We start from the raw sequence: 24729 nt of genomic DNA on the forward strand, positions 1-24729 counted from the left end.
GAACTGAACATGGAGACTGTTAATGTAAAATCATATAGATATGGGGAGAGGCCAGCTGACCTGTGTGCCGTCTGGACCGATCAGATCCAGTGATCCCATGGTGCTGTAGAGGAAACGTGTGATCTTTAGGAAGTTGTCATCTCCAATGGACCAGGAGCCATCCACCAGGAATACCAGATCCGCTTTGGCCTCCTTACACACTGGAGAGAAACACACAATCAATGGTCAATGAATGCACAGCAGAGACATACAGATGGCAGAAAGGAAGATGGAGAAAGACAGACATGGTACATGTAAGTATAGAGCGGCGAAGTCATCCCCTGGTTCCAAGGGGTTCGCCTAATGGAGAATAACATGGGGTCATCTTAAAATCCTGGTCCAATTGTGGTCCAAAAATAAACAAACTGTCTCTGCGATATTGTCGGGGAGGTGTCTCTGTATCGTTTACGACCGTCAGTCATATTTGATACAGTCTGTTTCTAGCGAAAATGTAACTAATTCGGTAGCAGTAACATTAGCGTTTTCTCGCAATCAGTTGATTCTTCATATCCATATGTGTGAAACCGCCGGGATGATTTGTTTATTTTTCAAACACACAATACACAAGACGCAATACTCTCCATGGCATGCTGCTCAATGTTATGCCACTAAATCTAGATGAGGGGGGCATGTCTCGGTGGAAAAGTGATACTCTCTCTATACTGTAAAAAACATGGTCAAACAGTGGCCGAATTATCAAATGATATAGAGAGAGGCTAAAAAATAGCTGATCTACAAGCTCTTGTAGATTGGCTATTTTCACAATACTGTATTTATCCTCAACTCCTAGTAATTCCAACTGCTTGTCAGTTCAAATATCACTTGGGGGGGCAGCCTGAAAAGGTTGAGAACCACGGCCCTACTGAGTGTTTCTGAATGACTCTAAATATCCCTGTGTATTTCTGCTCAAAAAGGTTATGTACTTTTAGCATTAAACAAATACATAAACACACACTCTACTCCAATGGTTGCATGACGAGGTTTAAGCCTCAAAAAAGGCTTGGTGAACACTTGACGAATGAATTAATGTGAATACACTATTCGACACTACTCTAGTGATTCAAATGCAATTTCTAAATCTAACAGAGAACAGAACATAATGTGCCAGTGGAGTTTTGTTGATTCTCTAAAATAAATGATGTGGTTTCGACTCCGTGGCCATAGGCTAAGCTGTCTAGAAAATCACAGCCCATGCCGCTACGTGCAGGACGCCACAAAACACAAGTACCTCCAGTCATGAAAGCCTGAAATGCCTGGTGATGAAAAAGTGCAAGTGAAACTTATGGAGATCATAATCATGGCAAATCTCTTAGATCAACTGCACTTTTTGTGAAGAATATGTTTCTTTTCCCTTTTTACCTCCATTATGATGAATTCCTGTTCTGTTCTTTGTCTATATAGAAGTGTCTATTTGTACGTCTCTAAATATTTTGATGAATTGAACATGGTGGACCCTGTTGTAAACAAGTGTAATGCTTAATTGGGTCGTCCACTCACAGTTAACATCCTTTGTATTGAGTTTGTGCTTGAAATGTACTGTAATTCTGCAAACTGTTAATACAATTTTCAATCAATCAATCAATAAAGCTTGCTATTTCCATTTGGCAACACGAGGGATAGACCTTACCTCACTAGAACAATAGGACATACTGTACAGTACACACACACACACACACAGCCAGGTTGTATTATATAGAAATTTCACGAAATACCTTTCGTTTATGGGTAGGTTTCCTTCAAAACCTAGCTGCAGAACATTATTTTATGTACTCCCAGGACAGAAAATTCTAGAATTTTCGCTGTCCTGGGCTCTAAGGGTGACGTAGGAAGCCACGCCTATCCCGTATAGATACCTGCGTGGCTACGTCAGCCCTCATTCAACTTTTCTTCTGCTAAGCTGCGAGAACGAACTTTAACATTCCAGTGTGTGCAGGGTAATATATCTCGCAAACTCGGCCGAGAGATTAATTCTTTAGGACCGTGAGATCTCTGGCACACTCTCGAAGCAAACAGAAGGATACTTCTCGAGAAAAAAAGCCGAACTTCGACACAAGTGAGTTCTAGGCAACTTGTTGCTACGCTAGCTTGTCGAAAAAAACAGCTCGCGCCTCTTTTTCTCTCTCGCTAAAGCTAGCGTTTGTTAGCTTAAAGCTATCGATAGTTAGCTTAGCGCTACTAGGCAGATACGCCTGTGGTCTACTATTACACGCCACGAGGAAGATAAACCTGTGGCTGTTAAGCACTCGGACTCCTCTCTCTACAAGCAACCATGTCGCTGACGAGGGAGACCCAGCCCGGGGAAAGACGCCATCGAGGACAGCCGGTGCCCGCCGACTGTCAAGAAGGCCCCAAACAAAAGACGTGCTCCACCTGGGGATGCGGGAACACGATGTCGGGCAAAGACGGGCATGACGAGTGCATGTATTGTCTCGGCCTCACCCACACCCGTGAGTCCATGGAGGAAATCGGTCCCGTTTGCCTCCATTGTGAGAAAATGGACGACGACGTCCTAAACAACAGGCTCGGACGTGTCCAAAGGTATTATGACAACTTTGCCGCCCACGGACTCCGAGAGAGGAGCCCCACTCCTCCCCCGCGACGAGCTCGCATACAAGTCCCGCCAAAGGGGCTTTGGCCCCGCGTCACCACCGGAGAGGGACAACGAGCTACCCCGAGACAGAGGCTCGACTACTCGGGCAACAGAGCCCCAACCGGAGCCTCTTCTTCAAGAGCAGCACCTGCCGGCGCTAGCCGAGACAGGTACGCTACTTCAGCCTCTGCAACCAGGGCTCACGAGGCCACTGATTACGAGGCTCATGGCGCGAGGCCAAGGGATACCTTCGCACCGCGCCGCTCTTCCCCAGCTCCACGTGCTCGACAACACGTCGTGCAGGCCACCATTGAGTGCCCGCCCAGACATACAGCTAGACGCAGACAGCCTGCCGTTGCACCCAGCTATATGGTGGACCGCCTGGACCTTTCCCCAGACCGCGCAATGTCTCCCGGTGGGGAGCATTGGACTACCAGGGAGGAAGGGGAGCTTCGTGATGACGAGCTCCCTTCCTTCCAGGAGCAACTCCAGGACTACCACGTCCTGGACGAGGCCTACGCGGACGAGCGAGATGGCCATGATGACCTCTCCCCCGGGGACTACGTCAGCACCACTCGTCGCCCCTTCGACGACCTGGATGCCATGGACATACAGGAGCACCAGCAAGCCAGGGCTCCTGTCCCCCCGCCTCCTGTACCCCCCATGGATGACTCCAATATTTACGAGATATACAGGAAGGCTAGTGCACGTTGTAACCACACATGGCCTAAGTCAACTGTCAAGGTACTACCATGGGAAGGCAGGACTGATGAGTCCGCCCCCCCCCCTGCACCTAGAAGACAGAAGCTCCCTATGGCACAGGGCTTCGAGGAGGCCATGATGCACGCCTGGGACGAACCCCTCCTGAAGGTGGATTTTCCCAAGGCCAGCGCCAAGGGGCCCAACGACATACCAGATAAACAAACCCTCGCCATAGACTTCATGCCAGCTATGGACAAGGCTATAGCGGCCTACCTGGCCAACCCTGCAGCTCCTAGAGTGGATCACCACGTAAAGGAACCGCAGCTCCTGTCCAGCAGCGTGAGGGAAGCCTCAAAACTGAACAAGTGGCAGTATGCACACATGTCCTTCGTGGCGAAGGCCCTCAATGCAGGAGCACTTCTCCAGGGTTCCATGAAGAGCCTCCTCATTGAGATGGGACAGAAGTCCATTAAAGTCCAGCTAGCGGAACTGCCAGAAGACCTGGCCGAGTTACGCCGCCTGAATCACGAGATGGCCACCCTCCAGAGGGACTCCACTCTCCACAACGCCAAGGCAATGGCATGTTCCATCCTCCAGGAGAGATGGCGTTGGGTCGATCAGACCAGCGCCATCTCCCTGGAGACAAAGAAAGAGTTTGTGGCTGGAAATATCCACCCAGACAGTATGTTTAAGGACGCTCTGGCCAAGATGTCAGAGACCATCCAACAGCTCGAGTCCTCCACCAAGACGATGAAGGCGCTCGAACCGCTGGCCAACCAGGCCGCCCCGGTAGGCCGCCCCAAGGCTAAGAAGGCACCCTGGAAGGCCAAGACCGATGACAAACCCAGGTCCCAGGACCGGAGCGGAGATAGACAGCGACAGCCTGCAGGCCGAGGCAGAGCAGACCGCCGCACCTCTCCGCCGCCCTACAAGGCCAGGAGCGCTCCCAGAGGCCGAGGCCAGGGGAAGCGCAAATGACCTGCCCGGGCCGGGTCATCTTCCCCACCACACTCAGAGTTCAAGGCCAGAGGTGGGGATCACAGATCTCACCTCAGAGCCTGCGCTGAAGCGCTTAAGGGGGCCTGTACACAGTGCTGTGAGCACCGTTGTACAGACCCCGAAAATTGTTATGTGCAATTCACATGTGTATGTTTTTCCACGTTGTTCAATAAAGAAAACAAAAAAACAAAAAACACAAAAAACAATAAAACCAACTCTGAAGGGCATAGGCCCAGTGGGAAAGATAACCCACACTGTGACAGCTTTAGCTGTCACAGGCCAAAAACTCCACGCCAATTTTTTCCAAACTCAATACCGAAAAAATTCACTAGAGGGAGACATTTCACACAAAGTAAGTCTTCCCCTAGGCAGGCCATGCACCACGCTGACAAGCGCAGGGAACCCTTTGTCACGTCATCTGTCACAATGGCGGATATCCGGGGCTTCCCCGTGGATAATCCGTACAATTCAGACAGGATACAGGCTACAGTTCGCCTCGAAACCGCCCACTTCCAGGAAAATTATTTTCTCAGAAGCGAGCGGGCAAAAGGCCGCCATTCTGCAAGAGGAAATCAATTCATTAATGCAGAAAGGCGCCATCACAGAGGTGGCCCTCGACCAATCAATGAACGGGTTTTACTCCCGCTATTTCTTGGTAAAGAAAAAGGGGGGCGGACTCCGTCCCATTCTAGACCTGAGGGCATTGAATCGTCACTTAAAAAAGCTGCGATTCAAAATGCTTACTCCACCAGTCCTCCTACGCCTAATTCGCGAAGGGGACTGGTTTACGTCAATAGACCTGCAAGACGCATATTTCCACATTCCGATTTACCCGCCGCACAGAAAATTTCTGCGCTTCGGGTTCAGAGGAAAAGTGTACGAGTACACAGTCCTTCCCTTCGGAATGTCACTGAGTCCCAGAGTCTTCATAAAGTGCACCGCGGCAGCTATCGCTCCGCTCCGACAGCAAGGGATCCGTCTCGCTACATACGTAGACGACTGGATCCTACTTGCAGACTCTCCACGAGAAGCACTGTCGCACACACATCGTGTGCTCAGCCACCTCGACTCGCTTGGGTTTATAATAAACCACGAGAAGAGCATGCTTATGCCAACACAGTCAATAGACTTTATAGGCATAACACTGAACTCAATCTCTTACACGGCCCGCCTGAGCCAAGAGAGAATAGACGCAACACTGCAGTGCGTGGCGTCATTCAAAAGGGGACGCTCGATTCCTTTTCATGCATGCCTCCGGATGGCGGGGTTAATGGCCTCTGCGGTCTATTTAATCCGCCTAGCAAGGCTACATATGAGACCTTTCCAACGATGGATAGGCTCTCTACATGTACCAATGCACCGTCGGCACCAGAAGGTAACAGTAACATCACAATGCATACTAGCCCTTCAATGGTGGTCAGACAGAAAAACCCTCTCAGAGGGCGTCCCCATGGGAAAGCCTCTGATCAGGAAAGTCATCACTACAGACGCCAGCATGACAGGCTGGGGAGCCACGATGGAAGGACTCACAGCCAGAGGTTTATGGTTGGGGCCACTACGTGCCCTTCACATAAATTACTTAGAGCTCATGGCAGTCTTCCTCGCCCTGAAACACTTCGAGCAGCGCATCCTGGGTTGCCATGTCCTAGTCAGGACAGACAACACCACGGCCATGTGCTACATCAACAGACAAGGTGGACTCAGGTCCCCTCGTCTTCATCAACTGGCTCAGAAACTGATCCTGTGGTGCAACACACGCGTCCTCTCAATAGTAGCGTGTCACGTCCCAGGTCTTCTGAACACAGGGGCAGACCTGCTGTCCAGAGGACCTCTCCGCTACTCAGACTGGTCACTACACCCTCATGCAGTGGCCCAGGTCTGGAGCAGGTTTGGGAAATCCAAGGTGGATCTCTTTGCCACAGAGGAGAACACGAAGTGTCCCCTCTTCTTCGCAATCAGGGGACCATCAACGTTGGGGCTAGACGCTCTGTCACACCAATGGCCCAAAACCCTTCTCTACGCCTTTCCCCCGCTATCCCTCATCAGCCCCACTCTGGACAGAGTGAGGACTCAGGGTCTGAAGGTGCTCCTAATAGCCCCGTCGTGGGGGGTCTGGAGGTCGGAAATAACCCCTCTCCTCTACGACCAGCCGTGGAGAATTCCCCTTCGAGCGGATCTCCTCTCTCAAGCGAGGGGGGAGATCTTCCACCCTCACCCCCAGGACCTAGACCTATGGGTCTGGCCCGTCAAAGGGTGATGTTGACTGCCGTGGGTCTACCTCCGAACGTAATCGAAACGATTCAGAAAGGCAGAGCCCAGTCAACAAGGGACCGTTACGACACAGCCTGGCGCGTCTTCGAGCATTGGTGCTCACGAAGACCAGACCAAACAGTCCCCTACCAGGCCTCAGTGATCGACGTCCTGTCATTCCTGCAGGAGCTCCTAGACAGCGGCCTAGGCCTCTCCTCAGTCAAGGTCCATTTGGCGGCAATCTCTGCCTGCCACCCAGGCTTTGATAACCAGACGGTGTGGAAGCACCCGCTGGTAAAACAATTCATGAAGGGTGTACGCAGGGAACATAGGACATGCAGATCCCTCGTTCCCTCGTGGGATTTGTCCCTGGTTCTAAAGGCTCTGGCTACAGCACCCTTTGAACCACTACAAACCGTGAGCCTCAAGCTCCTAACCCTGAAGGTGGCTCTCCTGATCGCACTCACGACAGCAAAAAGGGTCAGCGACCTACATGCGCTCTCGATCTCTCCAGACTGCATGAGGTTCGATGAGGGGTCGACCAAGGTCACCCTAAAGGCAAACCCCGCCTTCATTCCCAAAAATGCTCTCTCAGTGTGTGTGCCAGTGAACCTACAGGCTTTCCATCCCCCGCCGTTCTCCTCTGACGAAGACAGCAGGCTTAATTGCCTCTGCCCAGTCAGAGCTTTACGCATATACGCGGATAGACTGGCTCCCTTCAGACAAGGAAGCCAACTCCTTGTGTCCTGGGGTGCCAGGACCAAAGGAAAGCCCGTCACGAAGGTCACTATCTCTAACTGGATAGTGGAAGCCATCCGTCTGGCCTACACTAGCCAAGGCGTGGATTCCCCTCAAGCCCTGAGGGCCCACTCCACAAGAGGTGTGGCAGCTTCCTGGGCACTCTACAAGGGTGTCTCCATTCAGGAAGTCTGCACAGCAGCAAGCTGGTCTACACCCTCGACTTTCGCCACATACTATAACCTAGATGTGGCAGCGCCTTCGCTAGCGCACGCGGTCTTGGGGGCCGCTGCTCAGTAAAGCATCAGGGCAGCATAGCGCTGCCTCCTGCTCTCCACAAGGACTAGGTTCTGGACCCAAAAGGGTCCGAGCCCCTCCCAAAAGGTTTACCTGGGACCCACTGGAAGTTCAGGTCACGGGAGTTCATAAAGTCCCATAAACGAAAGGTATTTCGTGAAATTTCTATATAATACAACGTTAAAGGTTACTTTAGTAACCACGGTTGTATATATAAATTGAACGAAATACCTTTCGTGGAACGCCCTTCTGTTCTCTAAAGCAGAAGAAAAGTTCCGAATGAGGGCTGACGTAGCCACGCAGGTATCTATACGGGATAGGCGTGGCTTCCTACGTCACCCTTAGAGCCCAGGACAGCGAAAATTCTAGAATTTTCTGTCCTGGGAGTACATAAAATAATGTTCTGCAGCTAGGTTTTGAAGGAAACCTACCCATAAACGAAAGGTATTTCGTTCAATTTATATATACAACCGTGGTTACTAAAGTAACCTTTAACGTTATATTGTGTCGCTTCAACACGCAACACTGCATAGAGATTTGCAGTGGTGGAAAAAGTACTCCAATTCTTTACTACTGTAAGTAGAAGTATCAATACTGCAGTGTAGAAATACTGTTACAAGTAAAAATTCAGAATTCAAAATGTACTTGTGTAAAAGTACAAAAGTATTGTTATCAAAATGTACCAAATGTACCCAAGTACCAAAAGTAGAAAGTACTCATTATGCAGAATGTCTTGTTTTACAATGAATCGTATCGTATGTATAAAAGGTATGACAATCTACTTTTAGATGAGCTTTTCAAAGTTGAAATAGTGCTGAAGTGTATGTTTGTGTATGTGTATGTTTTGTAATTAAAACCTACAAAGTGACTAGTAACTAAAGTTTTTAAATAATTGTAGTGGAGTAAAAGTATAATTATTTGCCTCTGAGATGCAGTGGAGGAAAAAAAATGGAAATACTCTAGTAAAGTAAAAGTACTAAAATTGTACTTAAGTACAATAGCCTACTTAAATGTACTTTGTTACTTTCCAGTTTCCCCCACTGGGGATTTGTGCAGCTTAGTAACTTACTGTACTGTACTGTCGATAGCTAAAGACAGGGACAGGGAGGCCATGCCATTATTTTTTGTTTATTGTTTCTCTTCTGAGGACACAAATACCACCGTTTGAACTGAAAAAATAAGAGCTTTCATCAACCTCATGAAAATCTTTATTAGAAGTGTGTAATAAAGTGAATAATCATCAAAGTCAAAGAGTCCTGCTACTCTAAGATGTATTTCCTCTCCCTCCTTCTCTCCCTCCCTCTCCCTCCTTCTTTGCCTCTCTGTCTTATAATCATTCACCTGCTGCAGGCTCTCTCTCTCTCTCTCTCTCTCTCTCTCTCTCTCTCTCTCTCTCTCTCTCTTTCTCTCTCATTCAATTCAATTCAATTCAATTCAATTCAATTCAATTCAATTCAATTCAATTCAATTCAATTCAATTCAATTCAATTCAATTCAATTCAATTCAATTCAATTCAATTCAATTCAAAGGAGCTTGATTGGCATGAGAAAACGTACTTTGCCAAAGCATTGCCAAAGCAGAAGTGGAACAAGACAATCAAAATAAAACAATGTATTTACAAATAAATATTGGATATAAATAGGAATTAAATAAAGTCTCTCTCTCTCTCTCTCTCTCTCTCTCTCTCCCCCCCCCCCCCCCTCTCTCTCTCTCTCTCTCTCCACCTCCCCTCCACCCTCTCTCCCCCCCCTCTCTCTCTCTCTCTCTCTCTCTCTCTCTCTCTCTCTCTCTCTCTCTCTCCTTTACTGGCACAGTCCTGAGTAAAGGTTACCTGTCATCACCAATGGTAGGTTGGTTTTACAAAGGTCAAAAAATGTGATAGAGGAGAGAGAGAGATTGAGTGTGAGTGTGAGTGTGAGTGTGTGTGTGTGTGTGTGTGTGTGTGTGTGTGTGTGTGTGTGTGTGTGTGTGTGTGTGTGTGTGTGTGTGTGTGTGTGCGCGAGAGGTTGGGGGCTTAGGTGGTGTTGCAGGTCATCCTGTATCTGGGCCATGGGCCAGTCAGATGGAAACAGAGGTAGTGTCTGTAGTGTCTGTGGTTTCTTCGCAGGAGGGTTCTGTTCACTGGTGGGATGAGACAGGTGTTGGAATGGTGATGGGAGAGGGGGGTGAAGGTGGCCTCATTATGGGGTTAGATAGTGTACCCTTCGGTTCCTAATCTTTCTAGCCTTGTGAGGACATGGGAGGGGGAGGTCCTCAAAGGAGATGTTACTGTATATGGTTACCCTACCATTGAAATAATAATAATACAGTTTTAGTTGAAGTTGTAGTTAGAGGTAAGTGAAGTGGTTACAGTCCCAAGTAGGGGTTGATGATCACTCACCTTCTTTGGCGGGAGGGATGGTGGGGGGAGGCTCAGTGGCAGGTGGTTCAGTTGGCGCCAGGGTGGGTTCTGGCACTGGACACACACACACACACACACACACACACACACACACACACACACACACACACACACACACACACACACACACACACACACACACACACACACACACACACACACACACACACACACACACACACACACACACACACACACACACACACACACACACACACACACACACACACACAGCCAAAGAAAAACAAAACAAGGTTATAAATCATATTGGCAGTGACAAGTGGCACCATCATCGCCGTTATCTACACAACACACACGCGCATGCGCGCACACACACACACACACACACACACACACACACACACACACACACACACACACACACACACACACACACACACACACACACACACAGACAGTGGCAGAAGTGAAAGTCATATTTCTCCAAAATTAGAGCTCTCATACCTCCTGCCTTTGGACCTCGAGTACAGAGAAATACTACTGGTGCAATCTATCCCTTTATTACTTTCTGTCTGTCATTCTCTCAATCAATCTATAATAACGATTATGATGCAAGGCTTTCTTTCTCTCTCTTTTCTCTCCATTCTTTCTTTTTTAATTTTCTCTTTCTAACTTTCTTTCATGTCTCTCCTCGCGCAACTGTGATACAGAAGTGTGGCCTGGCATGACAGCGCAGCGAACGAAACGCGTGTGGCGAGCCTGAGCAGACTGCCGACCACATAATCACCACCGCCCCCTGTTACAGACCACCTTTGCAGGGAGAAATAAGGACGAAGGTTATGAGGCCAAAAGCTTGAGGAGACAGAGGGAGAAAGAACTAGAAAAAGTGCCCTTCTGGGCACAGGTCTCCACCAGGAGGATAGGAGTGTGTGTGTGATGTTTGGCAAAATGTTTAGGAGCAATATAAACGTGTGTGTGTGTGTGTGTACGCACGCACGCACGCACGCACGCACGCACGCACGCACGCACGCACGCACACACACACACACACACACACATCTCTCTCTGTTTCTAACACAACAGCACCACTTTTGCCCCAATTGGTACCCTGAACATAGGGACATACATAGGGATGAACATATGGACATTGCTGTTCCTTGGCTTTGATACATACATGTCATATCAGTGGCGGAGACTGCAGGTCCTTCAGTTTGCTGCATTTGGGTGTGAACACTGATCTGGTATTGGCTGCTGGGAGTGAGGTCATGGAAGCACTGTCTGGAAGCCCCGCCACCAAGGCTCACTTCCTGCCTCTGACCATCTGCAAGTAATCAACACAGATGAGCTTTGAATCAGCAAATGACAGGTGTGACATGGAGATAACAAATACCCTGTATCAATTATGTCAACCTCTCCTCTGGTCCCTTAATTCAAAATGACATTATTTACCCTGGGTTAGACTGATGGAACACCCTTAAAACGGAGCTTGTCTCCAGATAGCATTATCCTTAGCTTTGCATTGTTTAGATGGAGCATGTCTAAACAATATTCTTCCGGTCACTGTAGATGTCTACCATATAGGTGTCCGGTATCAGTAGAAAAATACAGACTGCAGGTTGATGAGTGGGGGTAGGACAGATAGATTCACTCACAACAAGATCATGGAATATTGTCAATATTGGCACAGTAAACTTCATTCTTTCTTTTTAAACCATTGCAAACCCAGTTAGAATTGATTGTGTCTGATATACAAACAGATGCCTTGTTCACATCAAGCCTAATTTAATTTGTCCAAAAAATAAAACTTTAAATGGGTGATGACATGCTCATATGAGCACCTAACCACGTGTGTTTTTATTAACTGTAATAAACAAACAATTGAATATTAGCAATTCTGAAAAACAAAAAAAACGTTGGAAAACCTCAAACCTCAGGAGAAAACGTGAACATGACCCTCATGGGCCTGTGTCTCAGAGTGAACAGGACCCTCATGGGCCTCATGTGTCTCAGGAGACAAAGTGAACAGGACCCTCATGGGCCTCATGTGTCTCAGGAGACAAAGTGAACAGGACCCTCATGGGCCTCATGTGTCTCAGGAGACAAAGTGAACAGGACCCTCATGGGCCTCATGTGTCTCAGGAGACAAAGTGAACAGGACCCTCATGGGCCTGTGTCTCAGGAGACAAAGTGAACAGGACCCTCATGGGCCTGTGTCTCAGGAGACAAAGTGAACAGGACCCTCATGGGCCCGTGTCTCAGGAGACAAAGTGAACAGGACCCTCATGGGCCTGTGTCTCAGGAGACAAAGTGAACAGGACCCTCATGGGCCCGTGTCTCAGAGTGAAAGTGAACAGGACCCTCATGGGCCTGTGTCTCAGGAGACAAAGTGAACAGGACCCTCATGGGCCTGTGTCTCAGGAGACAAAGTGAACAGGACCCTCATGGGCCCGTGTCTCAGAGTGAAAGTGAACAGGACCCTCATGGGCCCGTGTCTCAGGAGACAAAGTGAACAGGACCCTCATGGGCCCGTGTCTCAGAGACAAAGTGAACAGGACCCTCATGGGCCCGTGTCTCAGGAGACAAAGTGAACAGGACCCTCATGGGCCCGTGTCTCAGAGACAAAGTGAACAGGACCCTCATGGGCCCGTGTCTCAGAGACAAAGTGAACAGGACCCTCATGGGCCCGTGTCTCAGAGACAAAGTGAACAGGACCCTCATGGGCCCGTGTCTCAGAGTGAAAGTGAACAGGACCCTCATGGGCCTGTGTCTCAGAGACAAAGTGAACAGGACCCTCATGGGCCCGTGTCTCAGGAGACAAAGTGAACAGGACCCTCATGGGCCTGTGTCTCAGAGACAAAGTGAACAGGACCCTCATGGGCCCGTGTCTCAGAGACAAAGTGAACAGGACCCTCATGGGCCCGTGTCTCAGAGACAAAGTGAACAGGACCCTCATGGGCCCGTGTCTCAGAGACAAAGTGAACAGGACCCTCATGGGCCCGTGTCTCAGAGTGAAAGTGAACAGGACCCTCATGGGCCCGTGTCTCAGAGACAAAGTGAACAGGACCCTCATGGGCCCGTGTCTCAGAGACAAAGTGAACAGGACCCTCATGGGCCCGTGTCTCAGAGACAAAGTGAACAGGACCCTCATGGGCCCGTGTCTCAGGAGACAAAGTGAACAGGACCCTCATGGGCCCGTGTCTCAGAGACAAAGTGAACAGGACCCCCATGGGCCCGTGTCTCAGGAGACAAAGTGAACAGGACCCTCATGGGCCCGTGTCTCAGAGACAAAGTGAACAGGACCCTCATGGGCCTGTGTCTCAGAGACAAAGTGAACAGGACCCTCATGGGCCCGTGTCTCAGAGTGAACAGGACCCTCATGGGCCCGTGTCTCAGAGACAAAGTGAACAGGACCCTCATGGGCCCGTGTCTCAGGAGACAAAGTGAACAGGACCCTCATGGGCCCGTGTCTCAGAGACAAAGTGAACAGGACCCTCATGGGCCCGTGTCTCAGGAGACAAAGTGAACAGGACCCCCATGGGCCCGTGTCTCAGGAGACAAAGTGAACAGGACCCTCATGGGCCCGTGTCTCAGAGACAAAGTGAACAGGACCCTCATGGGCCCGTGTCTCAGGAGACAAAGTGAACAGGACCCTCATGGGCCTGTGTCTCAGAGACAAAGTGAACAGGACCCTCATGGGCCCGTGTCTCAGGAGACAAAGTGAACAGGACCCTCATGGGCCTGTGTCTCAGAGACAAAGTGAACAGGACCCTCATGGGCCCGTGTCTCAGAGACAAAGTGAACAGGACCCTCATGGGCCCGTGTCTCAGAGTGAAAGTGAACAGGACCCTCATGGGCCTGTGTCTCAGAGTGAACAGGACCCTCATGAGCCTGTGTCTCAGAGTGAACAGGACCCTCATGGGCCTCATCGTGTCTCAGAGTGAAATGAACACTGAGGATTTAAAAGTATACAAACATGTGTGTCGGCGGCCAGCCCAGAGACAAAGACAAACTGTCACGTATGCATGTCCTAATAGGTGCCATTCGTCAGTTTCAATAGCCTCGTTTTATTTCCCCATGTGTCTCTCAGCCCCGAGAATGACAAATTAGCCCATGTTCCTCACAAGGAAGGACCAGAGACAAAGCTACAGGGAAACAAGCTGTCATGGAGAAGCTGCTCTTTTCATCCCCCTCTGAGAAGGTGTTCAAGCAGCCAGTTGGCTATGTGGGGATTAAACCTGATCTCTAAACTCTGGCTAGAAGATCCACCCCACTATGCCTGGCTTGTCAAGAGGCAGGAAAGGGCTTGAAGGGGGAGGGAGGGAGGGGACGAGGAAGAGGAGGAGGTGAGGGAGAAAGAAAGAAGTGAGAGTGGTAGGAAAGCAGGGAGAGAAGATGGGGAAGAAGTAAGCATCGAGTGTGTGCGTGCGTGCGTGCGTGCGTGCGTGCGTGCGTGCGTGCGTGCGTGCGTGCGTGACAAATATGGGCCCAAATGGACCATTATGGGTCCAAGGTTTGACTGTGTAGGATTCTAGCTGATTCTAACTCTTCTGCATTTTCACGGTAAATGTGGACCTACATCAGGGTGAGCCGACCACATGGCCTGGTTTGATTTCTGGCTGGCCAGACAGCTGGGTGAAATGTTATTTCTCTACTGTCTCTCTCCACATTTCTTGTCTCTCTCCAGTCTCCACTGAAACTATCCAATACAGGCTTAAATATGCACTAATAAACAACAACAAAATAATAATAAGTTGGTCTATTTGTGTAAAATCATAGTGGAACCGCTCCTGGAATTGTCTGTAGATGACAGGATAGATTACATGGTTTAATTTAATTTTGTAACTATATGGGAGAGTCAGCTGTCCATGGCCGTGGGAGGAATCATAAAGGTAGATTCGGCTTTTTGGGGTGATTGTCTGGCCTGATAGTGAAGCAGGCAGTGTTGGGAAAGTTCTTTTTTTATGAACTAGTTCAGTTCACATTTCAAAATTAAAAAAATGAACTCGTTCAGCTCATAGTTCATCATTAAAAATTTTGAACTAAAAATAACTTTTATTTATTTATTTTAATTATTGCCACAGCCCATAGGAATAAAGTCTGCTATTGGGAATGAACTCCAACCTTTGGGATTAATAAAGTGACAACTTTTACAATATGTCCATTACCATTATCCAAATTAATTCCTTATCATTTTATTACATTTTGGAAATAATAGCTCTTTTGCAATGTGAAATGCCAGCGAATTCTTAATCCTTTTCCTTGTCTTTATGGGCCAACTTCTGAAAGCTGCATGCTTTTATTGTGAAGGCAAAGGTTTCTGAATGTTCTGGGTTCTCACAGCCTGCATATCTCAGCGTGCTGAAAATAGCTGATCTACAAGCTCACAACGCGTCGCAGACACAACGCGTTGTGAGCTTGTAGATCAGCTATTTTCAGCACGGAACAGGCATTACTGCGCTTCACTCACTAGTCTGTGTGAGCCGGAGGGAGATGCATTTTGTTGGCCGTTCAAGGCGATATGGACACATACCTCCTCAACGCAAAAATAACAAGCTATTGGAAGCTATTTTTCGTGGCACATTATGTTTAATCAAACAACAAGTTTCCTCAGTGTTTGGGTCGGGAGTCGGGATGTTCTGTGTCTGCTGCCTGTCTGCCTGCATGACAGGATCGTCATGCAGTTGCGCGCTGCGTGCTCCAGTCAAATTGAGAAAGATTAGTTAATTTGTGTCGGATAAGGACTTATCTGTGGGTTTTCCGCTAGATATTAAGGCCTGTTTAGGGTATGTTTTAGCAGGGATTTCTCCTGGAAGGCTCTATGGAAACACTCACTCTTGAACGAAGTTGAATGTGAGAAAGTGACGTTCACACACGCCAGAAATGAACGCGTTCACAATGACGTTCATCAGGCAGAAATACAGTACGTTCAGTTCACGTTCACCCAAAATATGAACGCTTTAGTGAACGATCGTTCGTGAACGATCGTTCTTTGAACGCGTTCAGGGATAACACTGGAAGCAGGTCTGCAGAAATGATAGAATGTTGCAAAACAATTCTCATCTATATGCCTTTTACTTGTCCTCTCTCTCTCTCTCTCTCCCCCCCCTTTCTCTCTTTATTTCATTCTCTATAACAACATTCAACACGCTTTACATTTCATTTCATTTCAGTGTTGACAAAGAGGAATTGAATAAGAAGTCTCTCGTTTCTTTTATTAAGGACACGCAGCGTAGCACATCATTTATCCCCACGTTCCTACTAACCGAGAGATACATGTATTCATCTTTCTGCTTTACAACATAAACCCCTGCCATGTTGAAATGGCAGATAAGAAATATGCACCCCTCAGAGGCTTCTATCAATAGGGGCCTTGATTACTGACGGTTATAGAATAAGAGAATGAGAGAGAGAGCATCCCAAGCTGACTTATCGTGGAGCAGATAACCACTAGAAGAGACATTTTCTTGAGAACTTGTAAATGGAAATGAAAAATCCTCTGTTCTTAGTCTCCAAACCAATTCAGCTAAATAAATATCCTGGCTCTAGTTTGATCAAATATTTGATTAAGTTTTCATCCAGGCACTTCTCTGGTAAAAATCCAAACTGATGACACAAACAGAGGCTGCATGATACTGAATAAAAATCTTACATAATATCAAATTTGTAAAGGGTAAAAGCTGAGAGCTAGTTCCTAAGAAACTAGCTAAATTCAGGTTCCACAATTGCAACAGTCAATTTAGCCAATATTGTGATTGCTCAATTTCAAATCCTTTTAACGCTCAGACAAACAAACAAATACACACACAGAGTCACATCAACTTTTAGGAAACCTACTCACTTAGTGTGGACTGTATGGCCACTCTGTATAATGTTGCTCGTAGAAGAGGTTGCCATTTGACACACATGCTGGTGGGACGCACTTGGTAGGTTGACAGCCCAGAGACACCTAGGAATACTGGAGAGAGAGAGAGAGAGAGAGAGAGAGAGAGAGAGAGAGAGAGAGAGAGAGAGAGAGAGAGAGAGAGAGAGAGAGAGAGAGAGAGATAGACAGAGAAAGAGAGAGAGAGAGAGAGAGAGAGAGAGAGAGAGAGAGACAGAGAGAGAGAGAGAGAGAGAGAGAGAGAGAGAGAGAGAGAGAGAGAGAGAGAGATAGACAGAGAGAGAGAGAGAGAGAGAGAGAGACAGAGACAGAGAGACAGAGAGAGAGAGAGAGAGAAGAGAGAGAGAGAGAGAGACAGAGAGAGACAGAGAGAGAGAGACAGAGAGAGAGTTCACTCACTATTTTGTTGATGCAGAATAAATAAAAAGTTTCAATGTCGCAGAACTATTGATTTTGAACAATTAAAGCATAATGAAGTAATAAATAATACGTTTATTTTCCGCACTTTATAATGGCAACTGACACTTTTGTAGTTTTTGAAAACATCAGAAAAGCTTTTTATTCAAAGTATTGGACATTGATGTACTCAGTGAAACAGTGGAGAAGGTTGTGGCACGAATCAGCAACTTTATAAAAAGAAAGAAACTTGTCTGAGGGACCCTCCCAGCTCTTTCCCAGGTCTCTTTAATGAGGGTTTTTAGCACAATTAACAATTACAGTGTGCTATTAATTGATACCTTTTGCAGAAACCATATGGCAGTTGTCTCATTTTAAATGCTGGTGAATGATGCATGCATTGGGTTCTATAACTCACACGGATGCTTACACACACAAACATAAGCACACCAACTTCAATGCAAACACACACGCACGCACGCACGCACGCACGCACGCACGCACGCACGCACGCACAGAAACACACACACACAAACACACATACCAATGATGCCTGTGCAGAGTAAATTCACAGTGAATTTAAAAAACACAGTAATATGCATGCATGCACGCATGCATACACAGACATGCACACTCACGCACACACATAATAGTTAAGACTTGGTCAAGGAAACTTGAAAGAAGTCAAATAAATGACTAAAGAGAAGTGGGGAGAGGGGACAACTATGAATATAATTATGAAAACATCACATTAAAAGGAGCAATATGTGTGATATAACCCATGCCAGACAGGTATAAAAATAGCACAGTAGACATCCTGCACTAGTGATGTAGTCCCACCTCTGAGACAGTCAGTGATTGGTGAGCGTTAGGCCATTTGAAGTATATTTATGTAGCCTGCTCTCCTCTGAATTACACATACAAGTTATTTCATGAAAAGTATCATTTGAATAGTTGTTTATATGCAATATGCACCAACAAATTGTTAACAACAATAAATCTACCATACTGGGTGAATAAATACATGGATGAATAATGCTATACTGCCATAATGTTAATGTATACAGTGCCCCTTGCAAAAAGTGACTGACTTTGAATGCAGCTAATTACCTACTGTATGGTTTGTTTCTGTTTTTTCGTCTGCAAAGTTGACATGAGACATGATGTTCGTTTGCCAAAAGTGAGTGCATGACATACTGTACATAATTGCAGTGGTGAAGTGCCGGTCTGTCTCTCTCTCTCACTCTCACTCACACACTTACACACGCTATACAGTACACACGCTCTCTGCCTCTCTTCTGCCTCTATTTCACTCTCTTCTGTCCAAATTACTTTTCAGGTTTGCCCTGGGCAAAATGTGAGACATGTAAATGGAGTGACAGAACCACGTAGATTAATTACTACCATCGATGGCACAGTACACAAATTGTACAACCAATTTTTGGCCACAAATACTAGCCACCTGCCCAACGTCGGCTTGGTGTGTCACAGCCCAGACACTTGCATAGAGGCATAGTTGCTACAGAGGTCACCTGGGAGTCAGAGTCCACTTGATCAAAGCTGAATTCCAATATCCCAAAATCTCGGCCACTCACTCACTCACACTCACTCACTCCAGCATGGCGGTGCTATGGTGAAATTGATGAAATGATGTGACAATCATGTAGACATCACATAACGTCAGTGTCCGAACGTAAATCATTGCAGTTTGTTTATCAGCAGAGTTCAACCTAGTGGTATCTCCACGTATTTGAAGACCTTCATGTAAGTTATGTGAAGTTCACAAGATGGTCACATATTTCGGCAGGTCACCAGTTTCACTGAACCACCACCATGCATGCTGGAGTAACAGAGTGTGAGTGAGCGAGTGGCCGTGATTTTGGGTATTGGAATTTGGCTTTGATCAAGTGGACTCGGACTCCCAGATGACCTCTGTAGCCACTATGCTCCAAGAGATGGGTCAAATGTGGAGAACTAATTTCACTGCGGTAACGTGTGTGACAAATCGTACGACTTTGACGGTTCACAAGATGACCACAATTTGTTTTTATTCCCGTGCCGGATGAACATTTAGGGTTCAAAATAAAGCGGGAAGAAAGAACCGAACCAGTTCGAAACAGGGGCCAGACCACACCATTTCATATAGTAGTTCCCCCTCACTCAGAGAGAGAGAGAGAGAGAGAGAGAGAGAGAGAGAGAGAGAGAGAGAGAGAGAGAGAGAGAGAGAGAGAGAGAGAGAGAGAGAGACAAACAGATGGACAGAGTGTCCATCTCTGGTGTCTCAGCAATCTAAAGTGTAATGACACCGAATGGAATTGCTAATTATTCCTCAGCAACTTAACTAATCTAAATGCATAACCAATGTCACAACACGTTCTCTCTCAACTCTCAGGGAAAAGAAAAACTTTGCATTGCTTTTGTCCCACAAGGCACATGTGACATACTAAAATGAAAGCTAGGAGCAATATTAAAAAATATAATTATAATACAATTTACGGTTTCATTTCTTTTAATGGTCCATGAAATTCCAATAACCATCTCCTTGTATTAAATACTGATTCACTCATTTCATTGTACAAAGTGTAACAACAATAAGCTCTAATGACAAGGGTGCAATGACGGTACCCTGAGGACTACTTGAGAGGAGATGAATCTTCATCGTTACAGGAGATGATCAAATGCATTCGCCTTCATAACTCAGTTTCAGTGTAATAGAAATAGATCATTTCAAGTTAAATTAAAAAAGTCTCTTTTGTGAGAAATATATGAGCTTATTGTTAGAGTGTGTCTGAATCTCGTTAGACGTGTATCCCATCAGGCCAATCAGATAGCAAGCCTAAAAGACAACATTAACTTTTAAAGCTACTGACACATAAAAGGCACAGACATACAGTACACTGTGCTGGGGGCGCAATTAGGTGAGGGATAGGGGGGGTCAAGTCCCCCCCAGCGTCACATTCCCCCCCCCCCCCCGCATTTACTTCTCCCTTGATATAAACAGAAAACGTTCAGATGGACACACATAAGCATCTAAAGACAGAAACTGTTTCCTTTTAATGTTTTCACTTTTCATCCGTCTTACATCTTAAGATAAATCCTTTATGTCTACAGTCTACGTCTCGCCAAACCAAGCTAGTCTAGGTGCTCTGATAGAAGCTTTGCAAATAATACGTAGGTTACAATAATGAAATAATATATACTACATGTTTAAAACATGCAAACCCTCCCCTCTCCTGAAAACTGCCCAGGAAATGATGTTGTTGTACATTTTATATAGAATAGGCTACTTACAGTTGGTCATACAGTGAGTTTTGACCATGAGCTGCTGATAATGTGGTTAAACTTTCATGTTTTGAGACACATGGGAGGAGCCAGGTAATTCATAATAATAGTGCCAAAACGCAGTTTTGTATGTGCATTTCAGGGGGTTTTGGGTAGCGTGGAGGCACTGGTACAACCTCTCTACAATCACACTCACTCACTCACACGCACACACGCGCACGCACGCACGCACGCACGCACGCACGCACGCACGCACGCACGCACGCACGCACGCACGCACGTACAATCACACACACACACACACACACACACACACACACACACACACACACACACACACACACACACACACACACACACACACACACACACACACACACACAAAAACTCTATTTGCTCTAGATGACAGAGGCTGACACTGATAGCAAATCTATATGCAAAAGGGGTGCTCTGTCTTGTTGTCTGAATATTAATATCTCTGTCTATCGCTGTGTTTGCCGGAGTCCAAAGTAAACGAGATATACGATGACAATGACAACATCTCTTGTTCCCCATTCTATGCTCCTGGGACATAATGACCTAGTCTGAAATCATGATGTTTGGCCTTTTCGACTCCGAAATTTACCATCTCTTTGGTGGGCAGACTACTGATGATTCCTACCAACTCTCCTTTGATGGGAATACCCCAAAGGCATAGGATTAACCTTTGGGTTGAAAAGGTTGCAGGTTAAGAACACAATCAATGTCAAGGTCAAAATCAAACATTGTTGCCAACATTTTCATGAAGGTTGGTGGCTTGGTGTATATCTTTAGTAGGCTGCCCACCGAAGAGATGGTTAACTTTTGTGTGAAAAAGGCCAAAGGCCAATTAAAATCTCAAATATCTAGTGCATGCTGCCAGAAGGTTAACTTTTGGGTCAAAATGCTAAAGGTCAAGGTCTTACATATATTGTGCACGCTGTCAGTAGGCCAACTTAGTACATCCGTGTATTTCTTATTTTTTACGTATTATATACTAGAGAACGCACATAGTGACAGTGACACGCGCATGAGCACGCAAATAGCCTACATGTATCGCAGGACGGAGGAGCGCGTTTCAGCATGTAGATCGGCTACTTTTGCCGTTTGATTTGTCCTAATGTTGGTACTAAATAACAATAAAACTCACTGCCAGATTAGGCGGGGAGGAGGGCAGCTTTTAGCTCTGAGCAGATTCACATGGGCAAGCATGCAACTAGAGGATTGGACACGAACTCTGATGGAGTTACAGTACTTACATGTTTTAGCAGTTCCTATGAGTGCTTCACTTTGTCCTGTAGGGTAGGAGGCAGTGACTTTAACATTGTACTCTGTGCCACTTAGCAGATTCAGGATCAGCATGGAGTTCACATCCTCCCCCACCACTGTCTCTAAAGCTGCTCCTGAAACTGAGGCGCGCGCGCGCACACACACACACACACACACACACACACACACACACACACACACACACACACACACACACACACACACACACACACACACACACACACACACACACACACACACACACACACACACACGCAGGCATATAGGAGTAAAACCCATTACATGGACACAAAATTGAAAGAGACAGGCAGAGACAAAAAATTGAGAGTTAGCCAGTCATTAGATTAGAACAGAAATAAATGAGAAATTATGACAATAGATCAAAGTCCTAAACACTATAAATGCCAATTCTCTAATTGAATGCACCGAAAATGCAAAATCTTTATAACACCATTAAAACAATGGAGAAAGTTGCAATGGTTATGACAATTCTTTAATCTGTTGTTTCATCTGCATTTCATTGCAGTAAATGATAGTGAATTTCATAGCAGAGGATCACAAACACACAACAAATGTGTCATTGTATTTTTTGAGCCAGTAAATGCAGCAGGAACAACCTCTAATATATAGACATGCGTGCGTGCGTGCGTGCGTGCGTGCGTGCGTGCGTGCGTGCGTGCGTGCGTGCGTGCGTGCGTGCGTGCGTGCGTGCGTGCGTGCGTGTGCGAACATACCAGTATTGGGTTGGTAGACTATCCGATAACCCATGGTTGGAGACTGGGGCATATCCCAACTGATTCTGAAGTGACTGTACCACTCCTCCGTAACACGCAGGTTACTAGGGGATGAGAGGGGCACTGCCAAAACAATTATAATACTGCAGTTATAGTACTGACAGTTCAGTTCAGTTCAGTTCAGTTCAGTTCAGTTCAGTTCAGTTCAGTTCAGTTCAGTTCAGTTCAGTCCAGTCCAGTCCAGTCCAGTCCAGTCCAGTCCAGTTAAAAATTGTAACCACATGGACCCCAGCATACAGTACCCACATACCATAAACGCATTGTGAGCTTGTAGAGCTATTTTCTGATGTAGGGAAAAAAGGAGAGAGTACAGACCACTAGGGGCCCCAGTCAACAAAGTATGAAGGGTTTAAGTGGTTAACCCTGACCGTAGGACGTGTCCTAGCGCATTTTCATTGATATCAAACGAGAGAAAAATATTCAGATTTTTGTTCTGTTTACGGCTCAGAAAGAATGCCTCGTATCTCCTAATCTAGGGAGCTCTCCGTGGTTCTGACCAGATGGATATACTAAAATCTTCATTTCTGACTTCAACATGCCTCTCGTTCAAAATATGAACACGAGGGATTATTCAGCGACTTTATCGTAATGATAGCGAGGTAAGCAAGGAAAAATATTTCTAACGGATCTGCAGAATCCACTATGTCCCAATCACCTTGCATCGCATCTCAATAAAGACACATCATGGTCATGAAGTCACATCTCAAGTTGTTTTTGGCTGTGATTTATCAGCTATCCAGTTTTACGGGCTACAAGGACATTTTTATTTGGAATTAAGGCATGCCAAATGGCCACAGTCCCCTCTCAACAAGACATGAATTATATTCCTTTAACATTTCAATTCCCAGTGGAAAGAGGAGATGATTAGTGAAATTCCTATGTGATAATCTGGCGAATGGCTTAGAAAATCAATTAAAAACTGAGCATGGTACCATTAATGAAAGAAGCCTCTGTGATTATGAATGGCCTTCATTAAGATAATTACAATGAATCCGAATTTGCCATCGCTCTAATTTACATTCTCCTTCAAGGGTGTAAATGAACATAAAATGAACAGAATGCAAATTAACATTCTGCTCTCTGCAATGAAATTAATTATGATCTGCTTCTGTAGACTGTCCAGATAATTTCAGATATGTTCAGCAGTTGCCTTGTTGCTTAAAGGGACACAAAACCATAGGCTGATTTTGTAGCTTATTTTCCTGTACAGGTTCAAAACTGCAGAAGGGTAAAACATGGACGGCAATTAAGCAACACAGCTGGAGCTAATAAAATACTAATAACAATGGGTGTGTTATATTTACTGTAGGAGTTCCCAGAGCAATGGGTTTGCCAATGTTTTTTTACCTGAACTGGAAAACAAAGTATGCATGCGTACTTTGTTTGCGTGTGTGTGCGCATGCATATTATGTGTGTGCATGCATGCATACGTGTGTGTGTGTGTGTGTGTGTGTGTGTGTGTGTGTGTGTGTGTGTGTGTGTGTGTGTGTGTGTGTGTGTGTGTGTGTGTGTGTGTGTGTGTGCGCGCGCGTGTGCGTGTGCGTGTGCGTGTGTGTGTGTGAGTGCATGCGTTTGTAGTGTGTATATAAATCATGTAAGACTCACATGTAGCTCCCAGTGCTGACACACTGATGCCATCTTCTCCATCTGTGTAGAGTGGTGTGACTGTCACCTTGTACTGGGTGTCTGATAATAAAGGCTGGAGGATGGTTCTCCTCTCCTCACGCGGAACTAACACCTAAAAACACACAAACAGGAATACAGGGGTTAAGAGCACTAGTGATCAAGCACGCATGCACGCACGCGCACGCAAGCACACTCACACATGGCAGTCAGTGATATTAGTCTAGTCATGCCAGGCAAGTGGAGGCAGTGGCTCAGGAGTTAGGGGCAGTGGCTCAGGAGTTAGGGGCAGTGGCTCAGGAGTTAGGGGCAGTGGCTCAGGAGGTAGAGGCAGTGGCTCAGGAGTTAGAGGCAGTGGCTCAGGAGGTAGAGGCAGTGGCTCAGGAGGTAGGGGCAGTGGCTCAGGAGGTAGGGGCAGTGGCTCAGGAGGTAGAGGCAGTGGCTCAGGAGGTAGGGGCAGTGGCTCAG

The 24729-nt window shown here is 46.5% G+C and overlaps 1 protein-coding gene across 1 annotated transcript in view; it reads right to left on the reverse strand.

Annotated features, from left to right (window-relative positions):
• Positions 1-24729, reverse strand: part of col14a1a (collagen, type XIV, alpha 1a) — a gene marked incomplete at its 3' end in the record, with an annotated part of 214852 nt that overhangs the window by 93317 nt on the left and 96806 nt on the right. The window contains exons 20-26 of the mRNA XM_079503710.1: positions 24244-24376; positions 22579-22701; positions 21814-21963; positions 16817-16933; positions 11153-11299; positions 9997-10071; positions 61-200 (exon numbers count right to left, since the gene is read on the reverse strand). Coding sequence (XP_079359836.1) covers positions 61-200; positions 9997-10071; positions 11153-11299; positions 16817-16933; positions 21814-21963; positions 22579-22701; positions 24244-24376 — 885 coding nt within the window. The remainder of the gene's footprint in view (positions 1-60; positions 201-9996; positions 10072-11152; positions 11300-16816; positions 16934-21813; positions 21964-22578; positions 22702-24243; positions 24377-24729) is intronic.

Source organism: Electrona antarctica, assembly GCF_951216825.1.
Source record: "Electrona antarctica genome assembly, chromosome: 6".
NCBI lineage: Eukaryota > Metazoa > Chordata > Actinopteri > Myctophiformes > Myctophidae > Electrona > Electrona antarctica.